This window comes from Taudactylus pleione, unplaced genomic scaffold (genome assembly GCF_031769625.1).
Source record: "Taudactylus pleione unplaced genomic scaffold, aTauple2 ptg000146l, whole genome shotgun sequence".
In the NCBI taxonomy this organism is placed as follows: domain Eukaryota; kingdom Metazoa; phylum Chordata; class Amphibia; order Anura; family Myobatrachidae; genus Taudactylus; species Taudactylus pleione.
Window position 1 is genome coordinate 4,697,352 of NW_028284548.1, and position 11,908 is coordinate 4,709,259.

General features: G+C 43.4%; 1 protein-coding gene across 2 annotated transcripts in view; it reads left to right on the plus strand.

The window, feature by feature from the left end:
• The window catches only part of CRB1 (crumbs cell polarity complex component 1), a 103,514-nt gene that overhangs the window by 65,281 nt on the left and 26,325 nt on the right, over positions 1-11,908 (plus strand). For both annotated transcript variants that reach the window (XM_088474059.1, XM_088474060.1), the window contains exons 6-8: positions 6,568-7,506; positions 10,905-11,452; positions 11,611-11,767. In XM_088474059.1, coding sequence (XP_088330185.1) covers positions 6,568-7,506; positions 10,905-11,452; positions 11,611-11,767 — 1,644 coding nt within the window. The remainder of the gene's footprint in view (positions 1-6,567; positions 7,507-10,904; positions 11,453-11,610; positions 11,768-11,908) is intronic.

Sequence of the window (11,908 nt, forward strand, 5' to 3'; positions counted from 1 at the left end):
CTCCATGTTTTGGTTCTAATTCATCATCGGGTTTTGGTTTTGGATCTGGAATCTTTTCTTAAAAAATTATAAAAACAGCTAAAATTATGTAATTTAGGCCTGTACTTTTTGTTCCTACAGTATTATTAACCTCAATAACATTCATTTCCAGTCAATTTTGACCACCTCATAGCTCACAATATTATTCACTAATATTGGCCAAAGGCTAAACTAAGCATCAAGGCAGCAGCACATACACACAGCAGTCTTTTTCATAGAATGTGTAGTTCATTTTTCTGAACATGTGTTTTTCAACTTTTTGAGGAAGTATTCTCCTACGCCGATAGCTCACAAGGTTCCCGGCTGTGCTAAACCCTGTTTTTGAGTACACACTGGAGGAAGAGCAGTTTAAGAACACCATGGCTAGTTTGTACAAGGGCTTCAAAAAGGAGCACCACTCGCAAAGGAAGGCTATGGCCTGAGCCTTTCCTTGCCACTGTGTGTGCGGTATGAAATGTTGCCAATTTAAAATTTTTCAACAGTAAATTTTTGAAACTTTAAAAAAATTTAGTAGATGGTAAAATACTATCATGACTGCTGGTAACAGCTGCAGCACTAGTACTTGGTTGCTGCTCCTGCCCTTCTATTGACTGATCCATATTGACTCATAGCGCTAGTATAAGGGTGGCACCCTAATGACATTATATTTTTTAACACAAGTTTTATCATTTTCATTTTTTATAACAGTCCTTGAACACACAGCACAATGCCTCACAGCGCTCCTAGTAATGGTGGCACTCCCATGGAATTTATTTTTTTTATTACACAGTGACCCTTTCAGTTAAACACGATGCTCCAGTCCTAATGTCTTTTTTTAATGAGAGCTGTGCCCCTTTAAGTTAAACATAATGCTCCAGTACTAATGTAATTATTTTTAAATGACAACTGTTCCCCTTTAGATTAAACACAGTGCTCCTGTCCTAATGGTGTTTTTTTTTAAAGACAACTGTGCCTCTTTAAGTTAAACACAGTGCTCCTGTCCTAATGGTGTTTTTTTTTTAATGACAACTGTGCCTCTTTAAGTTAAACACAGTGCTCCTATCCTAATGGTGTTTTTTTTTTAAATGACAACTGTGCCCTTTTAAGCTAAACACAGTGCTCCAGTCCTAATGGTGTTTTTTTTTTTAAATGACAACTGTGCCCCTTTAAGTTAAACACAGTGCCCCTGTCCTAATGACAAAGTGCCCCTGTACACAGTGCTCCAATCCACTCCAGTCCTAATGGCGTTTTTTAGTGCTTCACAGTGCTGCAGCCCACAGTGCCAGTGGCGTCACAAGGGGGGTGTGGACCACACCCGGGTGTCACCACCACGGGGTGACACCAAGGTGCCGACTCCATAGTGACTGGAGTCTGGTGATGCACTGTTGCATTAAGTGCAGCACTTGGCTCCTGCTACTGTCACACCTCTGGAGCGGCCACTGCATAATAGTTATGTGCGGTTACCATGCCTTTCATAAAATATTTGCCATGTTCCTGATTGCCTCCAAGATTTGATACATTTCCCCCATGGCATGTAAATTGATAGAATGGCAATGTTTATGATCACAAAACATTGATTCATTTTGCCCTGCTGCTTCTACTACTACTGTTACTACTACACCATGTTTTATATTAACTGCCCATATGACATGCAGAAAATTAGTAATGATATGAGATTACTTTTTTATCCAAATTCGGAGTCATCGTTCAATGGCAAATTCATAAATTGGATGATGAGAGGCAGGAATGTCTGTATAACCTGCTTATGTACTTTATTAACAGCTGGGTGTAACATCCCTGATTGCACAGCTACTGTAGTCTGGAATGACCCAGAATCATATAACACAGACAACAATTAAGAGGTGATATTGCTGTGCAGATGCTGATAAGAGGCTCAAGGTGTCTTTGCACAATATACAGAGGTTCCATGAAGACCTGGGCTGGACGCCTAAATCAGTTTCTCACTCAGACATCCTAAAAGGGCCGATATCTAGAAGCATCTGAGCTGCTGTTGCCACCACCATCCCCTAAAAAAATATGTCTATATGAAACATGTCCACATACACCAGATTAATTATGTTATGTGTGAGATATGTACAAGATAAACTCTTCCATGGGAACATAAACTAAGTTTAGGCTGAAGTTCAGGCTGAAGAGGATGCTTCACACTTGTTCAGCTAGTGTAATGACTTTGTAAGCACAAAAATGGGGTGTGGACTAATTACCATAAACCACACCCCCTATTGGTGTTATTTGGGGCGTTAAGGGAGAGCTCTGAGGCCTGCATTTGTTCCCGTGAAACTTCATACAGATTACACGGAGACCTTTTCCATCCGGGATTTATCCATCCACTGTCTCACACCCTGGTGGCAGTGCATACAACCAAGGGTTAACCGGATTGTCCAGGCTCCTTGCTGGAATTTCTAGACCCCCTGTGGGTTGCATCCACTGTGAGCTGCAGACCAGCTTGTTGTAATCGGCATTCCCGCTGCATGTGCCTTTGCCGGAGGGAGACTGCGCTGTACCAGTGTTCTCCAGCTCAACAGTGTAGATACATTGTAGTTCCCCCATGCAGTGTAACAATATTGGTTCTCACAAGAGGCACACTGCATCCACACTACCACTTTAATACCACACAAGCCTCCATCCAGATTACCACTGTTTAGCAGACGGGGAGCAGTGAGCCTATTGTGTTTAGGAATACCCTTTTCTTGCTGGCTTTCCCTCTGGAAACATGAAAGCATCTATATCACCGTGCTCATGCTATGTGTGACATTCTTTTACAATCAGAACTCACAAGCATCTTTTTTATCTGCTAAGCAGGACTCTATCTTATGTATTTTGACCTTTTTTAAACTTCATTTCAGGATTATGATATAGATCCATTTCTTATGTGCGTACTGATGCGTATTTGCAGCTGCTGATTGTTCATTTAATATTCAGGGACTGCAGTTCTTTTTATGTGTATTTCATTATTAAACATTTGGTAAACGTATTGCTCTATTCTGCTTTTTTTGCTTTAGTGATCCCAAGCGCAGACATACTTATATTTTCATTATTATTTTGGGCGTGCCTGCATGGCACACCTCCCGTGTAATGTCAGGCTGGGGGCAAGCCCAGCATCCGTCACTAGCTGGGCTTCCCCCAGCCCTCTCCCAGCACTGAATGGATGCCGCGCGCATGCGTTCAGCATCCATTCAGCTACTCTGGGGTCCGGCACCGCCGCACAGCTGTGACGGTGGGGGTTCCCAATCTCCCAACCAGACCACACATAGACGCCATAGATGCCACCCTCTATGGGGGGGCGTCCCTGTTCGACAATACTGGTCGAACACCCCAAGTGCCGGCCCTGATAGTAAAGCTAGCTACATTACACAATAGAATGATTTTCCTATCGATCCAACGGTTTGATTTTTCTGACAGTGACAGGCCCAGATATCAGTGGTTACCACGAAACAATTTAAAAAAACAAAACAATCTATTTTCATACACATGGATCAAATGTCACGCTCAGTATGCTTAGCCCACAAGCATCAAGTGTAACATTAATTTATAAAACAATTCTTGCGATTCTTAGAGTGGTGAGGATAATTGTTATTTTCAGGGAACATATGCATGCGTATACATTTTCCTTACAACTATTGACCCCTCATAGCCACATGTCATAGAGGGCCTGATACAGAGGTGGACCCTAATGCAGTCGCAACTGTGTCTTTCTCCGGAGCATGACTGCATCTTTATTCTAATGCCATAGCCGATGGGATTTGTACAGAGACGCCCACCTGCTGTGGCGCTAATCAGCTGCTTCGCGTATTAAGATGCACCATCAGTTGCACATTGGCCGCAGCATCAAACATGGCAACATGAAGGCGCAGAATGTCCATCTGAACATGACAGCCGAAATCAGTGCAACTGCGGAAAAAAAATGCAGTCTCTGACCGCGACATGCCTGCGTCTGGCTAGTCACCCTCCTGTTACCATTACATTAACGCCCACTGAAATTGCTACTCTCTGTGTCCAGATTCATTCTGGGTCCTGGTTGCCACCTCATCCCATTAATAAGGGACACATGAATTACACAGGTTCTGTGGCTGATTAAAACAAGGTGAAATGGACACTGTGGGGTTTATTTACTAAGTGTCGGGTTGTACATGTTTATGCCCAATATTTAAATGGGCAGTGCTTTTACTACCAAGATACGGCTAGTAAAAGCATTGTTCTTTTAAATATCGGGCATAAACACCACCAGAAGTGTTTACAACCTGACACATTAGTAAATAAACCCCTTTAAGTCAGCCAGCCACAGAATCTGTGCAATTTATATGTGTCCCTTATTAAAGAGATGAGGTGGCAACCATTGGGGCACATGTGCAGTGCGAATCGGATGTATGCGCAGACTGAAACAATTGGCCACTTACGTCCGACATTGACACAGCGTCCACCTCATAGAATGTCCCTATCGGCATTCTCAGGAAACCTTTGCATATACCAAAACTCCTATAATACCTCTTTTGCACCAAAAACCCGGGTCCGACCTGGGTTTTCAGACGTTCCAACCCAGGTCAGACACCATTTACACAGCACCATCGATCTGGGTCATTCTCAGGTCAGCCCCGTTCACACTGAACCTGGGTCCGCCCTGCTAAACTTGGGAGGTCATAAAAAGTGGTAGGTGACTGCTCAACAACCACCAATCAGCTCATTTTAGGCATGATCCATGTCAGATAACACGGGTTGTGCCGTTTACACTGCACCATTACCCAGGTCCATCCTGGGTCTGACCCTGGTAGCTACCTGGGTTGGATTGCTGGGTCACTTTACCCGGGTTATTTTTCAGGGACCCGTTTACACTGAGCTGCGACCCGGGTAGACCCAGCAAAAACCCAGGTTTTTGCTCTGGTGTAAAAGGGGTATTAGTGACATTACTAGCATATGTGCATCCCTAAAGTTCCCCTAAGTCATTGCAGGATATTCACCAAAATTACATATCAGAGTTTTATATCATTCTTCAGTACAAAGCAAAATATTCTCCGATTGCCAGTCCCAATATCTTTTGTGTGTAAGGCTAATCTATGATTTCAGTTCTGTGCAGCATTCTCACCCCACTCATTGCATAATCGCTGATAATGAGAATTAGACTAAGATGGTTTTATGAGATTGAAGAGACAGTCTGTGCAGAAGGGTAATCCAGTGACGGAATCCAGGTATCAGGATGCACACAGATACAGCTAATGACCAGTGCAAGGGACAGCTCTGAGAATGCTCTGTCCAGTAATATGGATATCACTCTGGTCTCTCCTGGTACATTGGGGTAAGCCGGTTCCCTTCATCTTCAGTGTCTGTTTTTAGCTTTTCCACCACAACCAGAACATTGCCAATACATTAGAAAGTCTTTGTAGTGGATGTGCAACTTGTAGTCATTTTCATAATTAGAAACATCAGTAAAGTTTCTCAATTACATATCGGCTTTAGATTCTGTTTGACCTTATTCAGAGTTAGGAGTAGAAGCAAAAAAGGAGCAATTTGCTCCTGAAATTTATTTGCTTATAAATTTATTACCAGTTATTTATATAACGCACACATGTTCCGCAGTGCTTTACAGAGAATATCTTACCATTCACATCAGTCCCTGCCCCAGTGGAGGTTACAATCTGTAGTCCTTACCACATGCTCACACACATACACACTATGCTCAATTTTGTGGGGAGCCAATTAACCTACCAGTATATTCTTGGAGTGTGGGAGGAAACCAGAGATCATGTTGCAATACAAGGGGTGCTAATACATTTATTTTTAGCATGCATGGAAAATAATGGCTGCTTTTGCATGTAGCAAACAAATACTGTGCAGATTTAGAATGAAGTGAGCATACTACCCACTCCCCATCCCAACTCGAAATCTCTTGCCCATTTTAAATCTGCCCCACCTGCAGTGTAACATGGTTTTGCCAAAGGTGCAATTTGCCCCTTTAAGTTGGTCTTATTTCTAAGGCTGGGTACACACGTAAAGATTTTCTGTCCAAACAGCCAACTAGTTGATTGGTTGGAATGAAAATCTGGTAAGGAATGGGAGTAACTGATGATCAGCAATTTGCTCCTAAATGCCAGAAAACAGATGAAAATGGTCGTTCAGACAAGTTTGTTAAATGTTTGATCTAAACAATTTGTTCAAACAACAGTTTTTGTCCATTTTCCGGCATTTAGGAGCAAATTGCTGATTGTCATATGCTTTCATTCCTTACCAGATTTTCATTCCAACCAATCATCTAGTTGGATGGTTGGACAGAAAATCTTTACGTGTGTACCCAGCAAACTGCAAAAGGCCCTTGATCTTTATTCTCTCACTTCTCATTCCTGATTGTCAAAAAAAACAAACACATTTTAATTTTTATGTACTGGTAAATCTTTTTTCATTTACAAAAAAAAAAACAGTTGTAGGTAAATAAATTCTGCTTTGCAGCCATGAATGAGGTTATTGCCATGTCGTGCTTGGCTAAAGAAAGATTATCTGTTCAACCTACTGTAATGCATTTTTCTCTCTCTTCGCTAGGTGTCCATTGCGCACAAGACATCAATGAGTGTGAGTCAAACCCTTGTCAAAATAGAGGCACGTGTGAGAATTTCCATGGCAGTTACACCTGTCACTGTCCTTCCAGCAAGGACCCTGCAGGGCATTACTATGGAGGCCTAAACTGCATGGATGTGCTTATTGGCTGTGAAGAGCATACATGCCATAATGGAGGTTCATGTATACCTTATTTAATGGATGGGAAACACTACCACAAATGTGTATGTTCTGCTGGATTCACGGGCCCTGATTGTGAGACACAAACTACTTTCTCATTTAATGGTAGGACTATATTTCCTCTTAGAAATATTAGTTTTGAGCCTGAAAATGGTTTATTCTCCAATGTATCCCTGAGCTTCCGGACTGTGCAGACCAACACAACTATAATCCACTTGGGAGACCAGGCCTCATCCCTGAGGCTATATCTGCAAAAGGGCTTTTTGTTGTTAGCCTTTCACCACAGTAGTCAGCTGATGACACTTCTGCAATTATCTCACAATGTCAGTGATGATCTTTGGCATACAGTTGAAATAACATTCAGAGACAATATCCTGCTCAAGCTTCTTGACCCCTCATGTGGTATTACATGTGTGAACCAGACTCACAATGATGGTCCATTGAACATTGTGCTCCAGGAAATACTGCTGGGAGGGGTGCTCTCAGCACAGACCAGAGAAAGGACTCATTTCAGTGACGTGGTCCAAACGCAATCTTGGTTTGTCGGATGCATGCAGGACATCAAAGTGGGCTCTATTCTATTTACAGAGGAATATGGGAAATTGGCCAGCATTGAGATTGGCTGCAAGAGACGGGACCATTGTGAGAATAACCCATGTGATAACAGAGGCAAATGCATTAATTTATGGCTCAGCTACTACTGTGACTGCTACAGACCTTACAGAGGGAACAACTGCTCCTCAGGTAAGTATCAAGCTACATCAATTGCATTTAAATCTCACTTCAAATTAATTGAAAGAAGCTTATATATGAAATTTAGGGGTGGTTCAGTTAAGAGTAAGGTCCCAATGTAGCCTTGCATGATGTGTATGATATAGAACAGTTTGGGGTTTATTTTGCTTGCACCTTACAGAAATAAGCAATGTTTAGTACAGTACCAGTAACATCACTTGAAGCACCAACAGGATCTACACACATAATTGAAGTAACCTCTATATATATATATCCTAAAAATAAAAGTTGGCTTTATTAGGACTTCCTCTTAATATGTAATTTTGGGGCCCACAGCTATACGAGCGTCCAGGAGGACGCTCCATGAAAATGGAGCCCGGCCCTCATTCAGAGCGTGCGCTCTGCTCAGAGCGTACGGCTCTGAATGAGGGCCAATATTCACTATGGGGCTGTTTGTGTTGCGTACCATGCACAAATTTGTACTGAACATGCTCAGGAAATGAGCTTATGCAAATACAGATATGCAGATCCATACGCAATCTGGACATGTGGAACTTTTTAGCTGAGGAGGCGGGAAGAGGCGTTCTTGTGTCGGCAATGGCCAGTGAGAACATGTTCACGCAAACCAGTATGTAAGCGAATATTTGCTTTTTGCATGTTGCATAGGTGCAAATACAAACTGATGATGACTTATAGCGGGTTCGATATATTAGGTTAACATTCATCATGTTGTCATGAGAATGTCGACATTCAGCACTGCGATACTGATAAAATGACAAGATGGTCAGAATGTCGACAGTATGGTTTTGAAGTAAGTCTCTCCCAACCCCTAACCCTAACGTTGACATTTTGACAATGTAGGCAATTCATACACTATATCCATATTCTGTACAAGTTGTCATTTCCCAGCTGTCGACATTTATGATGTGGACATTTTAGCCATGTCAACATCATGAATGTAAACTTTCTAGTATGAACGTCATGGGGTATGTTTACTAAAGTGAGTATTTTAGAAGTGGAGATGTTGCCCATAGCAACCAATCTGATTCTACTTATTTAACTAGTACCTTCTAGAAGATAATAGCTAGAATCTGATTGGTTGCTATGGGCAACATCTCCACTTCTAAAAACTCTTACTTTAGTAAATTTACCCCTATGAATGTTGACATAGTCACCATCGGTAATCTGACTACATACCCTTATAGCAAACTGGCTGCCTAAGCTACCCCCTTGGAGACAGACGCTTCTTGAAATGCGTACAGCTTTGCATATGTGCGAAAATACACAATTTGAAGATCCCTTTTCAGTAGTATACACCCATTTTACTTACAATTCTACCTCAGCCAATATGTTTTCCTTCTAAGTAAATCACGATGATCCACATTCAAGAAAACCTGTTGAACCAAATGAGTTTTGGACTGAATACACAGTGAATGGCACACTGATTGAAGAGCTAGTCATGAGTACACAACTATTAGGAGGCCCTTTTATTAACGGATTGATTGAAAGTTCAATTTATAAACTATATCGAGGCCTATTTATAGTCAAGCCCTATTTTCTATTGCCAGAGCAATAAAAAATATTTTTCAGACCTATTTGCCAAAAATAAAAATGCAAGGGTCAATGGAGGGATACTCAGTGACCTGGCGAGACTGGCTAAGAGTATTAAGCACAGATTTACTGCATTGCCTTCCAGTTAGGTCCCCTTCTGTACATGCATGACCTTTTTTTTACTTCAATTTGTAACTTAAACTTAAGTGGAATAAATGCTTAACAATAATAATCATAATAATAATAATCATAATAATAATAATAATAATAATAATAATAAAATATTGTTTTGTTTACTGCTTCTCTGCTGTTGCCATCCTGAGATGGTGATAATATTGGAGGACAGCCGGAGGTACAGGCACTGCAGCTGTCCTTGCTAAATATGCAGTAAATAGTTCTAGTGACACACACACAATAACTGGAAATGTGTTTTCATTAAAGGTTCCAATGTTCTTTCAGGTTCTAATCACCTCCTGATATGAAGGATTTGTCACTCATTGAAGAGGGGTTGAGTATGGGATGCCGGTGCTCAGGATCCCGGCAGTCAAAATCCGACACCGGCATCCCGTCAGGGTTAGGATACCGACACGGTATCTGTCGGTAAGTATCCTAACCCTACCCCTAAACCTAACCCTCCTTCACCGCAGCCTAAAACCCTCACGCTGCCCCTGATCCTCACGCTGCCCCTGTTCCTCACTCTGCCCCTGCTACTCACGCTGCCCCTGCTCCTTACGCTGCCCCTGTTTCTCACGCTGCCCCTGCTCCACACGCTGCCCCTGCTCCTCACGCTGCCCCTGCTCCTCACGCTGCCCCTGCTTCTCACGCTGCCCCTGCTCCTCACGCTGCCCGTTTCTCACGCTGCCCGTTTCTCACGCTGCCCATTTCTCACGCTGCCCATTTCTCACGCTGCCCCTGATCCTCACGCTGCCCCTGTTCCTCACGCTGCCCCTGTTCCTCACGCTGCCCCTGTTCCTCACGCTGCCCCTGTTCCTCACGCTGCCCCTGTTCCTCACGCTGCCCCTGTTCCTCACGCTGCCCCTGTTTCTCACGCTGCCCGTTTCTCACGCTGCCCCTGATCCTCACGCTGCCCCTGTTTCTCACGCTGCCCGTTTCTCACGCTGCCCCTGTTCCTCACGCTGCCCCTGTTCCTCACGCTGCCCCTGCTCCTCACGCTGCCCCTGTTTCTCACGCTGCCCCTGCTCCTCACGCTGCCCGTTTCTCACGCTGCCCCTGATCCTCACGCTGCCCCTGATCCTCACGCTGCCCCTGTTTCTCACGCTGCCCCTGTTCCTCACGCTGCCCGTTTCTCACGCTGCCCCTGTTTCTCACGCTGCCCCTGATCCTCACGCTGCCCCTGTTTCTCACGCTGCCCGTTTCTCACGCTGCCCCTGTTCCTCATGCTGCCCGTTCCTCACGCTGCCCCTGCTCCACACGTTGCCCCTGTTCCTCACGCTGCCTCTGCTCCTCATGCTGCTTATAGTTGTGTTTTCTGTAGAAAGAAAAAATCACTAAAAGGTTTTTGGATGTTTAGAACAATCTTGCATTGGATGTAGTTGTAGAGAGAACAAGCAATAAAAGGAATTACCTGTAAATATATCCTCTCATTGGAGCTAGGGCAATGTGACTTTATCAGACCTTGTGTGGCCAGCTTACTTGTTTTTGCTCTCAGGGAAGTGCCCTGACATATGTGAGGTTACATAAGACTGTACAGAATAATCCTTTGGATGTGCATGACCTTAGTTTGGTTATTGCAGTGTATTGCTGCTTGTGAGAATAATAACTTTAACAACATTAGGTAGACATACAATTCAGTCATGTTGATAAAATACTACTCGACACCTCTATTTTGTTCCTTTCAGAATATGAAGCTGCCAGGTTTGGACATGGAAATGCAGCATCTTATGCTGTTTTCCAAACTGGGGATCAGCACAGCGATGACATCACAATCTCTGCATTTGTCAGGACGCAACATGATTCAGGGATGTTGTTCGCTTTGGGAAACATGAGTTTTCATGATATTGTGGTGTCTCTGGAAGATGGTAAATTGACAGCAAGTACGGCAAAGGAAGTAATATCTAAAGTAGAACCCAATATTAGTAATGGCCATTTTCATCTGGTTCATTTGAAGCTGATGCGCCACAAAGTGGAGCTGTTCACCTCATCACCATCATTGGATCTGATATCTGTGGACATAAAGAGAACACAGTACCCAAGTGTCCTGTATGTGGGAGGTTTTGAGGACCCATTGGAAACCAAGAAGAGAGGAGGATATTTTAAAGGGTGTGTTCAAGATCTGAGGATTGATGACTCCGCTTTGGAGTTTTTCCCCAATTATGAGACAATGACTAATGGAAACCCAGTTTTGAGCAATGTGATGAAAGGTTGCAAACACGATAGTATCTGCAAGGTAAGAAACCACAACTGAGACCAACAAGCAGTGTGGAAAAATTAGGCAATACAACTTCTAACAAGGCAGTAAAAACGTAACCATAATACACAAGCAGCTATTTTGTCTCTCATTGGGAGTGATCAGTGATAGTTTTTCTTATCTTGTTCTCGCTGTAGTCCAGCCCTTGTCAGGATGGAAATATTTGCCAGATCAGGGATAACTGCACCTGTCCTCCACATACTGCACGGAAGACATGTGAAGACCTGAACTGGTGCCAGCTCACTCAGTGCCCTCCTGGGTCTGTGTGCCAGCCTGTGCCCGGGGGATTTGAATGTAAGTAAACTGTATTGTACAAAACATGTTCTTCTAAATCAGGGATGGGGAGCCTCAGGCCCGGGGGCCGTATAAGGCCCCCGGTATCATTTGGTCTGGCCCACGGAGCTTTTTTCTGTTAGCCTCATCTGGATAGCAGGG